The 20,369-nt window shown below is 43.5% G+C and overlaps 1 protein-coding gene across 2 annotated transcripts in view; it reads left to right on the top strand.

Annotated features, from left to right (window-relative positions):
* DOK5 (docking protein 5) overlaps window positions 1–20,369 on the top strand; it is a 107,323-nt gene that overhangs the window by 80,473 nt on the left and 6,481 nt on the right. For both annotated transcript variants that reach the window (XM_014579313.3, XM_006134664.4), the window contains exons 6-7: window positions 1,739–1,874; window positions 20,038–20,158. In XM_014579313.3, coding sequence (XP_014434799.2) covers window positions 1,739–1,874; window positions 20,038–20,158 — 257 coding nt within the window. The remainder of the gene's footprint in view (window positions 1–1,738; window positions 1,875–20,037; window positions 20,159–20,369) is intronic.

The raw sequence follows: 20,369 nt of genomic DNA, 5'->3' as shown, positions 1-20,369 counted from the left end.
GCTGTTTTCATAAGGGCAGAGGGGTTAATTGTATGTGGTACTTATGAGCTTCCCCACCTCATACTGAAGTGAACGAGTGTGTACAGGTCACGAAGAACCTTACAGAGAGTGTTCCACACATTGTGCAGAAAACAGTTCGTAGTTCATCCTTTTGATATGGATAGTTTTAAGCTACAGCTTAAAAAAGCACACATTTTTCATACTGATTCTAGTTTTTACTGTGTAGTTATTTTTAATAAATGTTGTACAAAAGCACAGAGAATTGGCTGGACAGATTTTAAAGATGGAGATGAATATCATACTCTGCCAGTAATTTGTACAACATAAAGATTGACACTTGGGCACTATGTTGAATTAAGAGTTATATGTGAGTCTATCCCCAAAAGAAGTGAATCTTAAATTTCAGAGCTTTTCAATATCAAGCCATTCCCTACAGCAAATGAAAACGAATGTTGAAAGGCTGTATAATTTTTTCGACAAATGAATTTTGAAGGAATTCAGCTGAAACTCTGTGTTTTGGAGGGACTCTACCTAAGTTTTAATGAGCTCCAGCACTTCTGAGGCTGAACTTACAGATTCTCTTACCAAGCTAAATAGTTGAATGATTTAGAAAGTGATGCTGATATAGCAACTTATATAATTAGGGGAAAATAAAGGGTTAAAAGAGAAGTGTCATAATAAAACATAGAAATTAGAAATGGAAAAGACATTAGAATATAAAATTCCATCTCCCCATAAGAGAGCCCTGATAAAGAGGATATATTTGCTATTGTACTGATAACTTCTTCCTTAACAATAAGACATGAAGATGTAATTATGAGTTACTAATGGATCTACTAGTACAAGTATTTTAAGTTGAAGCAAACTGCTCCCAAAACTTTTCTGAAATTCTGTGCAATTAGGGAGAACTACTTAGTGGAATCAGGATCTGCGATGCAGTTGCAAGTCGGTGTTAGTGTTAAAATGCCATTTTAGTTCCTGTTAGAACCTTATGTTTTATACTATGGTGGATATTTCATTTGCAGACCTGAAAGAGCAAAAATCTGAAGAGAAATGGTTTGGTAACTTCACACAAGTCCCAGAGGAAATGTTGTGCTCTCTTATAGTGGTGCAAATAATATAAGCCTAATTACTTACTTTTTCATTAAATTTTCATATTGGTCTCCTCAATTAAAGTTCAAACCCACCAGTGCATGTGGAGGTAACATTTCTCCTCTTAGTATCTATTGTGGTCAGAAGCAGACACGTGGCTTCCTCTAAACAACACTTTCCTATTTCTAACATCGTCTTTAATAAATCTAAACCGATAAACACAATAATTTAGTTCAATAATTTAGATTCTAGACAGAAGCTGTGTTTCACAGCTGAATCAAACCCTTTCAAGCATAGGTAGTTTGATATTGGAATACACAAAGGATCTGATTCTGTAATATTTATATTGAAAGGCAATTAGGTGCATAAGTAAATACTGCTCCACAAATATGAGTTATAGAATCTAGCTTGTATGTTTCTAATAACGATGAGCAATTGTTATATCCTATTCCAGTGGTTTGTATATATGCGTATAAAATTGTATCTAAATCCATGTGCTGTATTGGAAACAGTCGTTTGTTATTTTTATTACCTTTTGCTTTGATAACACTTTTTTTACAGCAGTACTGCCAAACACATACTTTACAAATCACCCTGAAGAAATGAAAATCTCACATTTGGATCATTTCTGTTCTTGCTTTGGCAGGATGTGTGACACTGGGGAAGGACTATTCATCTTTCAGACAAGAGATGGGGAAGCGATTTATCAGAAGGTTCACTCAGCTGCTTTGGCCATAGCAGAACAACACGAGCGCTTACTGCAGAGTGTGAAAAATTCAGTGGTATGATTGTTAGTTGTGCTTGTCATCATTAATGTTGCCACCACTCAACATTAATGCTAACACAGTCCATAGACCACCATCTTGAGCAAGGGTGGGAAATAATTTTTTATGGGGGGGGGTGACTTCAAGAATTTAGTAAGTGGTCAAGGGCTGTACTCTTCCATTATATTAATGGAGGAGATGCAGGGGTCTGGGATGGAGGATGGGTGCAGAAAGGAGCTTGGGATAAGGGATTAGGGTGTGGGATTTGGGAGGGAATTTGGGTGAAGGAGGAGATTGTGATCTGGGTCAGGGGAGTGGGGTACAGGGTCTGGGAGGAGTATGGGCACATGAGAGGCTTCTGGCCTGGGGGGAGAGGTATAGGAGGAGGGAGCATAGGATCTGGGAGGGGGTGGTAATCTGGGGCAGGAGGGGGTGGAGGGATTTGGGTTGTGACCAGGGACAGCAGAGTGGGGTGCAAGGTCTGGGAAGGGTGTAGGAGGGGATGCAGGGTTTGGGAAGGTGTATGGGGTACATGGGGTAGGGATTCAGGAGGAGGACAGAGGGTTGGGGGAGGGACAGGCTCAGGTGCCAGAAGCAGGCGCTGGCTGGGAGATGCTTACCTGGGCAGCTCCCAGCCAGCAGCCCAGCAGGTTCCTGAGCCAGGGTCCCGGCCTTCCACGTGTATGTACTCAGAGCAGCTGAAGGGGCATGTTTGCTGCTGTAAACTCTGTGAGCCCAGAGGATGAGGGAGGAGGGGCACTTCACATACGGCCTGTCTTATAAACAGGAAGTTGCTATTGGCCACAATGGAAGTTACTGGGGATGGGGGCATCATAAAAGGTTCTTGCCTTCTCCCCTAGTTCTCAGCATTCAGAGATGCCCATATGGCCCCACAGCCGGCTTTACTGAGTGCTGAGTGGGGGCAGGGCACACAGGGAACTGGCTGAGGCTTTTTCAGGCAGGAGCTGCCCGCAGACCATATTTTCCTCAGCCCTGTTCTTGAGCGTCGTCTTAATTTTTTACTTACTGATATTACATAGCTTGAGGGTATGGCGATTTACTTCTTTTTCTAGTTAAGGTGTTATTGTGTTCAGTTCTGACTAAATTTAGCACTTGGGATTTTTAAAGTAGTAAATAATTCTGATTTCTTTTCTAAATAACTGAAAGGAGAGAAGTTTCTGCATTATATTCCTTGATTGCCTTACTTGTAAACCATCAGTGGTGTAAATTGGTACAGAAAAGATGGCTGCATCCTGTAGGCACATGTTTTCCATTCTTATTAGCTTCCCATTATTTATCAGCAACTGGAGTAGTTTATTTGGAAGTGTTTGTCATAAATTGAATTCCAAAATATTGTGGCTGGCTCATGGTTTTCCATTTATTAATTGATGTTTACACTTCGAGAATAATTTAGAAAGTGTCATATGTTGTTTTAAACCAAACTGCCTGGTTTGTTAGGGAGAAACAAATATTGGCCTAGAGTTTCAAAAGATCTCTGCTTCCTGGGGTTGTAAAATGCTTTAATCCTGACTTCTGACCTGTTTTTTGAGATTTACAAAACTAGAGAAATTAGCCCGATAGGGACCCAGGAACTGGCATACTAGATCAGACCAGTGGCATATCTAGTCTACTGTCCTGTCTCAGAGAGCATGCTGTCTAAAGCAGTGGTTACCAACCTTTTTTATACCGGGAATCAGTAAACCCATTCACAAACTTTTGGCGGACTAGTAATGCTTTATTTGTATATTCATTGTGCAAATAATGAATATTCCAACATGCAAATAAAATTATACCGGTTCACGGTATCAAAAGCCCCGGCCTCCAGAGCCAGCCCTAAACTCTAGAGCCCCTTACCCCTGCACTACCGCCCAGAGCCAGCTACTGACCCCAGAGACCTCTGCACCCCCCCCCCCAGTGCCAGCCTCTTGCCTTCAAAGTCCCCTAGTGCCAGCCTCCCATCCCAAATGCCTCAGTGCCAGTCTCCTGTTTCCAGAGCCCCACTGCACCCAATCCACTCGTGTTCCCCCATGCCAGCCCCTAGTCCCCAATATTAGCCTTGTCTCCAGTGCCAGCCCTGCCCCCTAACCTCCTCACTATTAGCCCCACTCCCAGAGCCCCCCAGTGCCAGCTCCCCATCCTGGATATCACAGTGCCCCTCAGTGTCAGCCCACCCACCTTTTAGAGCCTCCCAGCACTAGACCCACCCCCACTGCCCTCTTCACCCCAGCCTGCCTCCCCCCACCATGCCCTGCTGCTGCCTCCCAGCCACCAGCTGAGTGCAGAGCGCTTCTCTGCTCGGCGGGAGGACTGTGAGGAGCCCACAGGATGCCTGGCTCCTGCTAAGCGCCACGGCAGCCGGACTCTATGTGATGCTTGGCCCCAGCTGAGCGCAGCTGCAGGGCTTGGCTAGGGTCAAGCGCCACGTGGAGCCCGGGCGCTGCGGGTATCAGTAGGGGCCTGGCTACTTATTGGCCACCCTTGGTTTAGACATTTATAAAGTATTCTTATCCTTCCTAATGTAAACATGGATGGCGTTATTATCCATATTAACGGCTAATCCTTTTCAGAACCCTTCTGAGCTCTTAGTCCAAGCTGGAAGTTCTCAAACTTCATTGCATCGTGAACCCCTTCTGACAGCAAAAGAGTGGAATGAAGCCTTAACCTCTGAGCCATGTAATGGGACCCAGAGTCTAAGCACTTCAATCTCACATTGGGTGCCTGTAACCTAGTCCTTGGGCTTTGGCTTCACCCCCCGGGCAATGGGGCTCTGGGCTTTGGTTTCAACACTGCATGATGAAGTTTAGGCTTAGGTTCCAGGCCCCAGCAAGCTTAATGCCAGCCCAGGGAACCCCATTAAAATGAAGTCATCATGACTCACTTTGGGGTCCACATCCACAGTTTGAGAACCACTGGTCTAAGTGATATATTATGGTGGTGAGTAATTGGTTGAAATAAAATGAAAACCATTCTCTGAAATTTCCTCTAAAGATGGCCACTTTTGGAAAATTAATATATTGAATTAATATTCCCCCTCTTCCTTTCCTCCTTTAAAAAAAATCTCTGGTAGTTTTTTTGTTTGTTTGTTTGTTTGTTTGTTGTTCTTCTGAATGTGGGCCAGGAATTGGAATCAGAGTTGTAAAAAACAAAGCTAGAGAGGCTGATCTCATGGTAATTCCATCTCACCCAGAATGAGGAAAAACTAGAAATCCTGAAAGGAAAAAGAATAACTGTTCTCTTAAATTGTCAAGCCTAATTTTGCAGATTTGGATAATTGAGCTAAACTTCAGTCAAGCACCCAAGCTAAGAAATAGTTCATTGCTATAGATTGCAAATCTTTGGGGGCGGGAGATAGGGTGAGTCTACTAAAACAAAATGTAATACTATATATTGTTTCACCTAAATAGGTCCAGTAATAGAACAGTCACTTGTTTCCAGTATATTAATTTGTAGCTAATATTTACACTTCACAGATAGTATTACTGAAGTAGTTTTTCTAGATTTTCTGCCTCGTATTCACATTTGCTTAATCAGCATTGTGTGATCATCTTGTAGGTTAGGAATACAAGGACATTTTTATTAAGAAGTTGAAGGCAAGATTCTTCTGTTGGATCCACATGGTGTTGGCTGACTTCTTATATATTCAGTGTCATGCTGTCAATAGGAGATTCACTGTTGTTGTGCTATCGTAGCACAGGATGCAGCATGCCAAGCCAAGTGCAACTGTAAAACCTCTGCCCCTTCGGAAGCCTTGAAAATTTAGCAATTTCCAATGCAACCTTCAGTTAGGCTAAGTTTGGGTAGGACATGTCAAGGACACACTTTGCTTTTCTGCCTCCACAAATGTATTGAGGTGAGGTACAGTATCTTCCACTGGTGCATTTCTTAGAGCTGTATTGATGACTTTGTGATGGTTAAAACAATAAGTTATTTTCAGGTCTTCAACAGCAATGTCATCCTTTCATCATGGGGGGAGGAGGGGATAAAATGGTGAGAATTAATTTGTTTATCCTGACTTAGCAGCTATTTTACTGATGTAACAGAGCCACTCATCTCTCAACTAAACAGATTAAAAATAGCCTGGCATGGCTCATACACCACCTTGGAAACAAGGACTAGTGTTGGAAGAGATTGAGGCTTTTGTCTATACTTGCAAGCTTTGTTGAGGAAAAGTGCCTTTTGGTGACAGAGCTGTGTGAGTGTTCAAACTGCAATGCGACTTCCGTCAGGGGAAAAAAGGGCATTTTCACTGACAAATGTACAGTTCCACAAGAGACTCCCACTACCCTGCGTTGTCGACAAACATGCAATTTAGTCACCTCCAGGTGTTTTGTCTCTGATTCTGGCATCCAGGAAGTTCCCCATAATTCTCAATCAGATGCTCTGGTCAGCAGTGTAAACTCTGCTGCCATACAGCCAGGTGACCAGCTACCTGCCCCTCCCCTTTGCAAGTCTAGCAAAATTTAAATCGTATTTCCTGCTGGCTTTTCTGTGTGAGTTCATTGGAGAGGATAGTGACTGGTTTCATCCACGTGGTGTTTGAGGCAGTTGATGTAATGTTTGAGGTGCAACATACAAGGCTGACCTTAGAAGTCATGGTGGCCTATGCAGCCTGAACACCTGGACCTCTTCCCGCTCCCCGTGGGTTGGCTCAATGTGCAGTGGTTTTATGCCATCTTCCCAGGTGCCTGTGCCTGGTCATCATACCAAACGCTCTCCCATCTGGACCACCATGCAGCTGTCAGATCTGATCTGTGTATGGGGAGAGGAGTCTATCCAGTCCCATCTGCAAGTGACCCATAGGAACTGGGACATGTACGGACACACTTTTCGATTCGTGTGTGAAAAGGGGTGTGACAGGACACGCAGTGCAAAGCGAAGATTAAAGACCTGAGACAAGCTTGTCATCAGGCCCATGAAACAAAACAATGCTCCAGTGCTTCACTGAAGACCTGACATTTCTATAAAGAGCTGGACGTTATCGCGGCAGTGACCCCACCTCTACACTAAGAACCATGTGGATACTTTGGAGGACACAGAGGCCGTAGGCAGAGGGCCTAAGCCAGAGGATAAAATGGCAGATGAGAAGGTTGAGGTAGATGAGGACCAGAGCTCCCTCCAGGGTTACTAAGTGTGTCTGGCAGCCAGGAAGTGTTCTCCACTGCTTAGCACTCGGGATTACTAAAGTAGTAAATAATTATGATTTCTTTTATAAATAACTGCTGAGGGACGTAGTCAGTCTGAGCAGCTGCTTTCCAGAGACCATGCAGTAGGGGGCTGAGATGCAGGATAAGTGGCTGTGGCTTGTGGAGTGCAGGGCTGAGGGCATGGAAAATTGGGAGGCCGGCTGTGTTTCTGTGAGCTGCATGTATCCCTGTGTAGTCTCCCTGGTGTTAACAGCAACCCTTTGGGCTCCTCAGTCAGCTCTAGTATTTAACTGCTCAAACTCTCTAGCCAAGTGCTGTGCCTCCGTGCTCCACCCCCGAGCAAACAATTTCCCCTTGGATTCTCACACATTATGCAAAATGCAAGATGCTGCAATAACCATGAGAATATTGTCTTAAGTGAGGCCTGCCATAGAGACTGCTCCGTCTTGCCTTCAGTCTCTCAAAGGGGCATTTGGCCACCATGCAGCACCTGCTTAGCCCTGCCTTGGGCTTCTTCTCCAAACAGACATGATCTCTCTGTCTTCAACAGTGCACCACCTTACTCCCACCTCCTCACCAGCAACCCGCCTTTAAGGGGAGCCTTTTAAACTAGTCCCAGCAGGTTCTTAATAGGCTGCAGGTGTTCTAATCATCCTGTGTCACTTAATTGCTTCCAGCAAGTTCTTTATTGGCTCTAGGTGCCTTATGATATCCACCTGACTTAATTGCTTCTAGTACATTCCTGATTGTTCTGGAGCAGCTTCTGCCCTGGTCACTCAGGAAACAGAAAAATATTTATTAGTGACCAGTATACTTACCTTCTACCAGGCTACTGCAGGCAACTGATCTGGGTCTGTCACATACTGTATTTGCATTTATTTTGCAGTGGATTTGGTAGCTGCCTCAAATAAGCAATGATTGTAATAAGCAGTTTGAGTTGATTACATGAACCTACTTCACCTGGCAGAAAAAAAAGCCCCATTTCAAGTAGGGCTGTCAGGTGATTAAAAAATAATCAGAGTTAATTATGAGATTAAAAATATTTCTTTTATCTGTTTTCCAGTGCAAATATTTATAATAAAAGTAACGCAAGGTCAGCACTGTGCACGTTGTATTCTGTGTTGCAATTAAGACTAATATATTTGAAAATGTAGAAAAACATCCTAAATATGTATAATACATTTTAATTGGTATTCTGTTATTGTTTAACAGTGTGATTATAACTGTGATTAATGACAACTATTTTTATCTCGGTAATTTTTTTTGCATTACTCACATGTATTAACTGTGATTGACAACCCTAATCTCAAAATAATAATCCCAGGACTAAGATTTACCAGATGCAAGTTCAGGTACTTTATAATTAGATTGTTTGATAAATCTCCGAAATGTGTACTAAGTGAACCAATCACACACTAGTAACAAATGTTTCATGTTTTATGTAAATTGCCTAGTTTTTTTTCTTTTGAGGGGGAGAGAGAGAATGAGAAAACACATGCAGACTGTGGTGGTAGTGAGTTGTGGTTTTTTGGACTTTAAAAAAAAATATTTCTGGCTCACGCGTTTACATAAGAACATAAAAACATAAGAATGGCCATACTGGGTCAGACCAAAGGTCCATCTAGCCCAGTTTCCTGTCTACCGACAGTGGCCAGCACCAGGTGCCCCAGAGAGGGTGGACCGAAGACAATGATCAAGCGATTTGTCTCCTGCCATCTCTCTCCAGCCTCTGACAAACAGAGGCCAAGGACACCATTTTATCCCCTGGTTAATAGCCTTTTATGGACTTAACTTCCCTGAAATTATCTAGCTTCTCTTTAAACTCTATTATAGTCCTAGCCTTCACAGACTCCTCTGGCAAGGAGTTCCACAGGTTGACTACACGCTGTGTGAAGAAGAACTTTCTTTTAGTAGTTTTAAACCTGCTCCCCATTAATTTCATTTGGTATCCTCTAGTTCTTCTATTTAGGGAACTAATAAATAACTTTTCTTTATCGGCCCTCTCCACACCACTCATGACCTTAGCAAGTTAGAGAAATGGTCAGAGGTAAACAGGATGAAGTTTAATAAAGAGAAATGCAAAGTGCTCCACTTAGGAAGGAACAATCAGTTCCATACATACAAGATGGGAAGCGACTGTCTAGGAAGGAGCATGGCGGAAAGGGATGTAGGGGTCATAGTGGACCACAAGTTGAATATGAGTCAACAGTGTGATGCTGTTGCAAAAAAAGCAAATATGATTCTAGGTTGTATCAACAGGTGTGTTGTAAGCAAAACTCGTGAAGTCATTCTGCCGCTCTACTCTGCACTAGTTAGGCCTCAGCTGGAGTACTGTGTCCAGTTCTGGGCGCCGCATTTCAAGAAAGATGTGGAGAAATTGGAAAGGGTACAGAGAAGAGCGACAAGAATGATTAAAGGTTTAGAGAACATGACCTATGAAGCCAGGCTTCATGAACTGGGCTTGTTTAGTTTGGAAAAAAGAAGATTAAGGGGGGACATGATAGCGGTTTTCAAATATCTAAAAGGGTGTCACAAGGAGGAAGGTGAAAATTTGTTCCTCTTGGTTTCTGAGGACAGGACAAGGAGTAATGGGCTTAAAGTGCAGCAGGGGAGGTTTAGATTGGACATTAGGAAAAAATTCCTAACTGTCAGGGTGGTCAAATATTGGAATAAATTGCCAAGGGAGGTGGTGGAATCTCCCTCTCTGGAGATATTTAAGAACAGGTAAGATAGACATCTGTCAGGGATGGTGTAGACGGAGCTTGGTCCTGCCTTGAGGGCGGGGGGCTGGACTCGATGACCTCTAGAGGTCCCTTCCAGTCCTGTAATTCTATGATTCTATACCCCCCTCAGTCTCCTCTTTTCTAAACTGAAAAGTCCCAGTCTCTTTAACCTCTCCTCACATGGGACCCGTTCCAAACCCCTAATCATTTTAGTTGCCCTTTTCTGAACCCTTTCCAAGGCCAAAATATCTTTTTTTGAGGTGAGGAGACCACATCTGTACACAGTATTCAAGATGTGGGCGTACCATAGTTTTATACAGAGGCAGTAAGATATTCTGGGTCTTATTTTCTATCCCTTTCTTAATAATTCTGGATGAGCTGTGTTTAATGTAGGAGCCAAGAGGAGGTACAAAAGTGACTTCCTCAAACTGCTGGGAACCAATCCCCAGGATTAGGTTCCATCTTAGTAACTGTCCTCTGTATAGGTCTCTAATACAGCTCCCATGCCAGGGGAATTCTCAAACGCAGAGTTTGGGCAGATTTACACATCTTTTGCAGCCCTAGAATGACACACGGGGTCACAGTAAAAGTCATAAGTTGGCCTTCTCCTTCCCCTTCCCTCCCCCTCCCCCCCCCCGTATCCATGGAAAACTTTCAAATGCTTGCAAGCCTGAGTAGAAATAATTTGTTTTATTTCCAGTGAACAAATAAGAGTGGATACAGATAATATTGGCAAAGTATTGTAGGCATTGGACAAGGGCACTCCTACGGAAGAAGCAGTCAGGGAGGCTCACCTTGCTCAGGAGAAAGATTTAAGATGTGGAAACAGTTGTCCAGAGAAGGTTCAAGAAGAAACTGAATTACATACCGTTTCATTAATGTATTGAAATATGAACTAAAATAGTAACTTGCTTTTCACCGCTGTGTTTTTACTACTCTCTTACTGCAGAATAGATTTGCTAACATGGCACAGAATTCCATGGTTGCCTGAAACGCCATACAACAACATCCCATCATACTGTGTTGTTTTACAAAACAGCGTTTGTCTTGCCTCTAATGGTGAAATGGTATGGGGCCATCACTGACCCCTGAATGCCTCTGAATTGCTTTTCCTATGAGGTATATGCAGCAGAAGAACGTTATCAACAGACTACACCATCCAGGTTGACAGTAAATCTCAGCATACGGCGAAATCACTACTAGTGATTACCAAGGTCATGCATCCAAGCAGCCAGCAAAATGTCAGTCTTTGTGAGAGTGTCTCCACACTCTGTTATGCAGGTGTCTGTTACAAAGGTCAGAAAAATTCCAGTCCCTTTCATTGCCCTTAACAGAAGATTTCACCACAAGAAGTGCTCTGAAGTAAGGTTGAGCATAAATGTTTGTCTTGATGGAAAAGCATGCATTAGCATACAGTATTTTTGTGCTAGTGCAGGTTTCACTATCAAGCCTTCACAAGCGCCACAGTATCTTCTTTGTGAAGATGGTGTCCCACCAGGGAAAAGGGCAATATCTTTCGGATGAGATGTGACTGGATGGGTCCTGATAATCTTTAACCAATGACATGAAAGGGAATATCTAATCCAGGGCTACTTAACATGCAGCATGCGGCCCGTTCGTTGGCAGCCCGTGGTGTGGTTTGGGTTTATGTGGGGCTCAACATGCAGCCCGTGCATGGGATCCTTTGAACACGGTCTCCACTGAGAACACATTCCACAATGGCAAGGCATCACCCAGGTGAGTGAACATTGAAAGATGCAAGTGGGATGGGCTGGCTGGAACAGACAGGGTGTCGGCATTTCTAGCCCCTTTGGAGGAGATGCCAGGAGCACCAGGCTGCTTAGCCTTGTGGTCAGAGTCTAAGAGGTGCAGACTGGCTCATACTGGCCACGTTTGAGTCCGGCACCACGACTTAAGGCTTAATCTTTGTATTCATGCCCGTCAGCATGAAATAAGCTATTTGCATATATTTGCATATATATTTGCCTGTATATGCAACCCCACTTACATTGTGGCCCTCAGCATGTACTGTGAGTATCTTTGTGGTCCCTGGGACTTCCAAAGTTGAGGACCCCTGATCTAAGCAATACTCCTCACATTATAAATTTTGAGTGTGATGTCCTTTAACTCATCAAGATGATGCAACATGGATTCACACTTCTCTGCTCCTGGCCATCTTGTAACCACTGTGTGTCTGCACACTAAGTGTTTCGTTTCCTACTGCTTTCAACCCACTTCTCAGCACTGAGGGCTTATGTGCAATAAAACCAGCCAAATCGTCATGTCATTCCAGCTCCTTCTCTTGCTGCAAGGATACCAGTGAATTAATTATGGTCAAGGAAGGGTTTGCATGAAATCTGAGCTTTCTTAACACAGTTTTTGTAGTCAGCCCATAGAATTGCTTCTTCTTATCTCTCCAAGCCCATTTCCCTTCCTGTTTGGTCACAACTCACAGCAGGCTTTCCTTCTGGCTTCTTGATTTCTCCTCATCAAATCTTCTTCCTCTCAAGTCTATTTCCCATACTCTAAGGATGTCTAGTTATTAACTCCACTTACCTCACAAATGCTGTAATGTCACTTAAACTCCATTCTCATCTATAGGGGCTGGAATTAGAGATGAGGGAGTGGAGAGAGGGTGCTGCAGCTCCACCAGCTTGAAGTGGTTTCCATTATATACAGAGTTTACAGTTTGCTTGAATGGCTCTTAGCACCCCCCCACTATCAAAATTATTCCAGCATTCCTGCCCCAACCTACCTCAGGGCATGTCTACAATAATGAGAAGATCGATGCTCTGGAGGTCGATCGTCTAGCATTCAATTTAGTGGGTCTAATGTAGACCTTTAAATCGAACACCGAGGGCAGCCCCCACCAGTGTCCAGTACTCCTTGTTCTTCAAGGAGTAAAGGAAGCCGATGGGTATGTGTGCTCCTGTCAGCCTCCTGCCACGTGGATGCTGCCACGGCTTAAACTGGCACCTTAAACTGACCTGTCTGGTCTACTATAGAGCAGGCCTCAGAGACCGTGTTAAATAGAATTCAGGCAGCTAAAAGATTTTGTGCAGGTGGGGAATGATCAAAATCACAGAGTTCTAGTCTTAGATTTCCTGGAATAGATCCCTTGTTGTTTCCATGGTGCTGAAATGTATTCTAACACTGAAGTTTCTGCTGATACTTTATTGAAGCGACTGTGTTTTTAATAAATATCACGGAGGTGGAAATGTGTATTGTTTAGAGTGATTCAATATTAGCAACTTAAGACGTGGGTGTTTTAAAGATCAGTAGTTGACCTGACGTTAGCTTTTCCTTCAGATCCCAGGCACAATGTCCACACCTCACAGGAATGAGGGTGTAAGTGAATGACTTCTTCTAAATAGCTACATCCCTGACCTGAGAAGTGTTCTGTTTACGCTTGAAAGCTCGACTCTCTTGCCAACAGAAGTTGGTCCATTAAAAAATATTAGGCTACATCTAAACCAGTGTTTCTTAAACTGTGTTCCATGTGCTGCAAAGCTATTGGAGGTGTGCTGCGGAGAACAATAGAGTTCACAATAGCCACCCTTACAGGGCTCAAAAACTTTTCCCTGACCTCTTTTTTTTTTTTCCCCCAACAAAAAATCCTTGGTGTTCCTTATAAAAAACAATTATTATTTGGTGCTTCTTGGTCTTAAGAAACACTGGTCTAGACTACAAGCCTCTTTTGAAAGAGGCTTTTTCGGAAGAATCTTTCGAAAAAGCTTCTTTCAAAATAGATCATCTAGACAGAAACCAGAAAGAGCACTTTCAAAAAAAGACGTTATTTCTCATAAAATGAGGTTTTCCACGGTCAAAAAAACTACGTGTTCTTTCGATTAAATTTAAAAAGAACGTGGCAGCAGTTTAGTCGCAGGTGAAATTTTTTTCAAAAAAGGTCACTTTTTTCCAAAAAACCCTGTAGTCTAGACACAGCTTTACCTTCTGCACTTTGTCTTTCTAACCTTTACTTTGTCTCCTCTGAGAGAGCCAGCCCTTCTCTCTGCCTCTTGCTAGCCCCTTCCCTTTCCTCTGTGAAATACACACATTTTGTAAAGATTCTGTCCCTCCATTCTTAGATACAGATTTCTTTTAAAGGAAAGTAAAATGCAGACCCAGCTTGAAGCATGTCTTTTAGAACATAATTCCACAAGGAAGGAGCATAGCATGGAAATATTACTGTGCTTTTTGCTCCCAGTGTAACAGTTTTCAAGAGAATGGGAATGACCCAGACTTAGGCTACATCTACACTGCAGCCTTTTATCGGCAGAGACCATGCAAATGAAGTGCCCATTAGCATTATTGTGCTCTCATTTGCATTGTCTCTTCTGATCCATTTTGCAGAAGAGGTTTTTGCACAAAAAAACCCGCAGTGTCGATGGGGCAAAAAACCCTTTTGTGCAAGATCCTGTATACCTGCTTTTTTGAGGAATAAGGATTCTTGTGCAAAAGGGGTTTTTTTTGTGCAAAATGGCCCCGTCTACACTGTGTGTTTTTGCGCAAAAACCTCTACCGCAAAAAGCATCAGCAGAGAATATGCAAACGACAGCGTGACAAATGCTAATGACCGCTTCATTTGCATTGTCTCTGCTGACAAAAGGCTGCAGAGTAGATGTAGCCTCAGATTATGCTCTATGTTGGCATATAACATGCTTTCTAAAATATATGATTTATGACAGGAACACCTAGGAGCCTTAGTTGTACAGATGACCCTATTGCAACAGGCTCTGTATAAACACAGAACAAAAAGATCATCCCTTCTCCACGGAACTGACACGCTCCAGATTTTTTTTCTTTAAACTTTGGGGTTTAGAGCCCTTAGTCTGGCTTTCAGAACAGAACCGGAAGCCAGGGCTGGCTCGAGCCATTCCTGTGCCCCAGGCAGTGGGCGCTCGACACGTGAGCAGCCCTGCTCCTGGGCGCATGGCACATGTGCACCCCACCCTCGGCGCGCTTCACACCTTACAGCAGCAATCGGGCGTGCAGCACCTGATGGCAGCTCTAAGGAGTGCTGCGTGGCCAGGCGCACAGTGCCCCTTACAGCTGCCATCAGACGCCCCCCATTGGTTGGCATCCCGGGCAGCTGCCCAGCTTGCCCCCCACCTAAATCCAGCCCTGCCGGAAGCAGTGCCACAGAATTCAAGTTGGAGAATTGTGTAGCTTACTGTTAGCAGGAACAGGCCCACTGACAAGGGAAGAAGGAGGTAAAAGGGCAGTTGCCCCAGGTCCTGGTGATTCTAAAGGGCCTGAGGCTTCAGGCTGCCACCGCTACTACTGTGTCACCCCAGGTCCTTTAAGTTGCTGCAGGAGTGCCACACGTCATGCTGCCAGGCATGGGTGGCTCAGTAGGGAGGAGGGGCATGGCACAGTCTGGGAGCAGCTTGTCCCCGTCCACTGAAAGCCCTGCCCTTCCCATGTTGCCCAGGACCCCAGCAATCCTGTCTCCCCTCCCCAAGCAGGAGAAAATACATTTATTAAAATGGAATTGATGAAAAATTTCCTCAAAGTCAAAATTCAGAATATTTTTAACAGCTGTAGTGCAGCGCTCCTGCATGGTTGTATCTTCGCATGGTATCATTGACAGTGCTGCCTACTTTAAAATAAAGACTTATGGGATATAATTGAGGGTGTCCCAGGTAAGGGAAGGGGCCTGAGGCTGGGTTTTCCATGGGATAGTTTTAGCTCAAATGTATTTACTGATCTGAATTGCAGAAATATATCAGCAGGAGACAGGTGGTCTCCCCAGAATCCTAAGTGGCCTGGGACTTCTCTATTTGAGATTCCACATCTTTCCTGATACTGCACTAACACAGTAGTGATCAGAGGAGACATTCAAGCTGAAAAAGTGGTCAGGAGGTAGGACATCCTCCTTGAGGGTCCCTAAGCTTTGGTAACAGCTTTCTACCTTCATCTGAAATACATTGGGTCTACCTATACCTTCAGAGGTAGCTGCAAGGTGTATCTATGTGCTAAGGTTTTTTTGCAGATGAAAAGGTTTGACAGAATTTAGGTCTGCATGAGGAAGAGAATCTTTGTGTTGTATTGTTGACTATGAAGTAGGAAGATGATCACTTTTCTCTGCAAGTTTTATTTCGTGTTTTTGAATTTTACATGTTGTTAGCTTTTGTGATTTTTTTTTTTTTTTTTTTTTTTTTTTTTTTTTGGTATTCACCTGCTCATTTAAAGATACCAGCAACTGTTTGATCCTGTTCACACTAGTAGCTTGGACAGCTGAGGAAGTTTGAATGAGGTTCATGGAAGCATCTAAAAGTTTAGAACATGCTTTGAACATCCAAAACTTCTTGGCCTGAAAATCAGGCAGGAAATATCATGAGAACAAGATGTCAGGTTAGGCTGGCTTGAAAATCTCCCAAGAATTACCCGCTACTCAGTATCTCTCTATTTCCATTCTTGGTCTCATATATAACAAAATACAGAGACAAATACACATAGCATTATCTAATCTTTCAATATTTTGCTTCAAGTGTGGAGTAAATGGGGGGGAGGGGGGAAATGGCCTACTGGTTAAGGAACAGGACGTGGTTCTTTCCTCTTTCTGCTATACATGGTTATTCTCTGATCTGAGCTGTCACTTTCTCTCTGCCTCCATTTTTCTTTTCTGTAGAATGGAGGTAAGAGGTGGCTTGTTGATTTGTGCATTCATTAGTTGTTTGCATTTGTAAAATGGCAGCATACCCAAGTCTTGCAGGTGCAGTCTGTCAGTGCACAACATTTAAAGAGAGCCAAAAAAATTGGCATTTATAATTTGACATGTCTCCTTTTAGAAACTGCCCTTATCATGAAAAGAATGTGGTACTGCAAAGGGCTTTAGTTGGTTGATTGATATGATTTGAAATTACAGTAATTGGTTAACTTTCCTGTTTCCAGTGGAGCAAACTATAAAAATGCTGTAGGCTGTGCCATACTAATACTACACAATGCCTGGTTTCCAAAGTCCTGCATGTTTGTCGGTTGAAATGAATGTGCAGTAAGGCATGAACCATGTCATCCTGCAGCACAACTTGAAAATCCTCAGCTATCAAATGAATGTATTAGTTCCTTGTTGGTACTAGCCCTAAAGACCAAGAAGCCAGGGAAGACCTTCCGGAATAGAGGTGTGTAAAGTTCAGCAGTGTCTTTTTTTGGAAGATGGTAGACAAACCTTATTTCATTTTGAGTCTCAGACTTGAATGAATCCCCCAAATTCAATACAATACAGCCCAAACCTGCCATTTACCAAGCTAGGGATGAAAGAGTTCATCAGTAACTTGGGCAATATCCACCCACTACTTGTGCTGGGTTTACCTTAGTGAACCAAGGCCAAGTTCATAATGAATCCCTAAAGCAAGATGAATTGGTTGTGGAAGATTCACCCAGCTGTATCCATGGGTAGGATACATTTAGCATGGTCCCTTCTGCCATATCCCACCACTTCCTCTGCATTGTCACAGAGCAATGTTCCCTCTAATCTTTTCCATCCATGTGTGGAATAATGTTTTTTACTTGCACAGAGGCATGTGTGAATGTGAACCACCAGTACAGACAATCAGCTTAGCCGTGGGTACTTTGCTGATCAGGTGGGTGCATTTGAATCTCTCCTGAGTGGCTGCATGAGCGCTCAGCTTATAGGGAGTGCTGCCACAAGGTCCTTCTTTCATGACGCTACCTGTCTCTTAAACATTTGGGGGCAGTGGGCTTAGTTGGCAGACCAGTCCATGCCAGCTGTTCTGACTCTCTGTGTGAAATGCTGTAGCCATAGCCCTGTTCACATACATAGTTTACTCTTCACATCCTAACATTTAGATGGTGTGCAGCCTTGACTCTGTCACTAATGAGAACAGTTTGTCTTTGTCAGACTTCTGCCTGTTTGTTAATTCTGTTCGGTCACCTGAAAGCTTTCTCTGCTCAAAACTGGGTTGGCCATTCCACATACACGCTCCCGCCAACACAATATTAACACCCCCACCCCAGTTGTTCTGCTGAAAAGGCTTCTGTGTAATGTAGAGCATTTAATCATCACAATCTTGTCAGCCTTTCTCTTCAGACCAGTGTCGTTTGAATAGGCCCAATTCACACTAACTCCCTATCTAGGTGTTTCTGTGGCTCTCTTCACTGTGGAAATCTGATGATCTGGCTGTATTGAAGTCTGGTCTACACTACAAACATAGATCGGTATAATTGTGTTCCTCAGAAGTATGGAAAACCTGCAGTTATACCAACTGAACTCCCACTGCAGACAGGGAGGGCTTCTCGGGGGTTATATAGATGTCCTCTTTATTAAGCACAGTAACAGTGTAGCTGTGTTGGTGCAGCTCTGGAGAGATGGACAAGCCCAGATATTTAGCTCAATGAAGGTGCATCAGGGATGGATTTGTTCTGTTGCAGTGGTGGGCAATAACCGACTCACGGACCGGACATAGTTCACCAGGGTTAGCCAGTGCTTTATTTACCTGCGTTTCCACAGGTACAGCCACTTGAAGCTCCCATTTGACATGAATCACTGTTCCTGGCCAATGGGAGCTGCAGGAAGTGGTGCAGACCGGGACACCATTTCCCGCAGCTTTCATTGGCTGGGAACAACGATCAGCAACCAAAAAAGAGCTTTAAGCTTCAACCTGTGGAGGTGCAGATGAATAAAGCTCCAGCGGCCTGCTAGGGGATAGCCTTGGTGAGCCACGTCTGGTTTATTGCCCATTCCTGGTTTCTTCTGTCATTCTCAGTGGAGCATGTGAGGGAAGGATGTTTGTTCCTCTACGGATGAGCGAGGAGACAGAGAACAAGAATAATAAGAAAAAAAAACTATGCACAAAGAACAAGAACGACTTCCTAACCATATCCCAACAGAAAAAGACATAGGGTCAGATTCTCAGTTACAGTATGTAGGCCAGGCTAACTGATCCCCACTGAAGTGGAATTTTCTGATGGCAAGGAGGTTTTGCTGCTGGCAAAGGGGGAATGGCTAGAAACTACCAGTGTTCCATTGATTTTCTTTTTCAACCATTTGGGGCTTAGAACAGCCTTGAGGGGAACTAGTGCTGGCCCAGGACCAGGAAGAAGAAACATGAGCTTTAAGCTGACTTTGCTCCCCTCTCTCAAGCTAAGTCTACATTAAAGGGAAAGATCAAATCAAGATACGCAATTCTAAGCTATGTTAATTACGTAGCTGGAGTTGATCTACCTCATTTCAAGTTTCCCCACCAACCCCACCGCGGGAGGCCAATAGAAACAAACACTCCCGTCAGCTTCCTTTACTCCCCGCAGAAGCAGGAGTACTGGCCATCGATGGGGGAGCCCTCTGAGTTCAATTTAGCAATTCTTATCTAGACCCACTAAATTGAACTCCAGAAGATCGATCGCAGCAGAGTCGATCTTCCATTTAATGAAGACATGGCCTCCATCTGGCTGTGTGGAATCTGGCCCCTAATTTCCTGAGTCACTGCTACGAGTGCAAAGTATAAAACTAAAGCAGTTTTGTCAAGAGCTGGGGATGGAGGGATGAAACTATCATTCTGTTAGAAGCTCCTATTAGTAATTGATGTATGGCTCATTTCTAAATTATATTTGTAGCGATTTGGCTGGCTTCAACCTAGTTTTGATATGAGTGTTTTCTTAGTGATGTTGTTACTAAGTAAACTAAAAACTGCGGCTATATAGGACAACTGTGAGGTTTTTCCATAGGATGTGCTTAATTTGGAGGACAATAAATATACAAAATATGCCACCAAAAGCTAATTGGAGAAAAATGAGTCTCTGATAGCCAGTAAAATATAGAAGTGGCCTGGTCAAGCATATAACATTGGTGTATAGTCAGTGGTAATAAATTAAAAATAACACAAAAGTAGCAAGAACAGCAAAAATAATGTAATCTGAAGTTTACACGAGTTGCATGAACCATAAAATATTCATAATACTTAGTGGATGTTTGTATGAGAACTAATGAAATATGTAATTTGGGTGTGCATAAAATGTGGTAGATTGAAAGGGGAGTTGAAGCTCCTATGGAGACTGGAGAAGTCCATCATGACCCACCTGCTCCTCAGGAGAGCGTAACTGGGCATTGTCTTTTTTAGCATTTCTGTTATTGCTAATTTTAATAGTAATTGTAATCCAAGGCATGCTTCTGGGTCAGCTAAAGATTTCAATTATTAAACCTTTGTGTCTTGGACCTACGTGTTTGGCAGTTTCACCAAATGCTCCAGTAGGGTTTTTGTGTGCAACTATTGCCTTAGCAATAAACACACTCTGGTGGTTATTAGAAACCCTGCGGTAGTGCTTTCATCCTCCTGTCCCTTTGCTTTCTTACAGCTTCAGATGAAAATGAGCGAACGAGCTGTCTCCCTCAGCACCATAGTGCCCTTGCCTCGGAGTGCCTACTGGCAGCACATCACACGGCAGCACAGTGCGGGCCAGCTCTATGGCCTACAAGGTAAGGGAGAGATGGTGCAGGGAGGGTCGAACTGTCACAAACAGGACCAAAGAGCCATTTGAGCACCTGTTGTGCTAGAAACAATTCTTGTTATAGGCAGAGATGGTAGTATCACCTATTTATGGTTCCCCTGCACGTCCCATTATAAGATCCTGTTATTAGTTGCTTATAATTTCCCACACTTTAACCATTCAGGCTGAAATTTACTAAG

Source organism: Pelodiscus sinensis, chromosome 18 (genome assembly GCF_049634645.1).
Source record: "Pelodiscus sinensis isolate JC-2024 chromosome 18, ASM4963464v1, whole genome shotgun sequence".
Taxonomy (NCBI): domain Eukaryota; kingdom Metazoa; phylum Chordata; order Testudines; family Trionychidae; genus Pelodiscus; species Pelodiscus sinensis.
The sequence above is the reverse complement of the archived record's forward strand: the minus strand, read 5'-3'. Positions and strand labels throughout refer to the sequence as shown.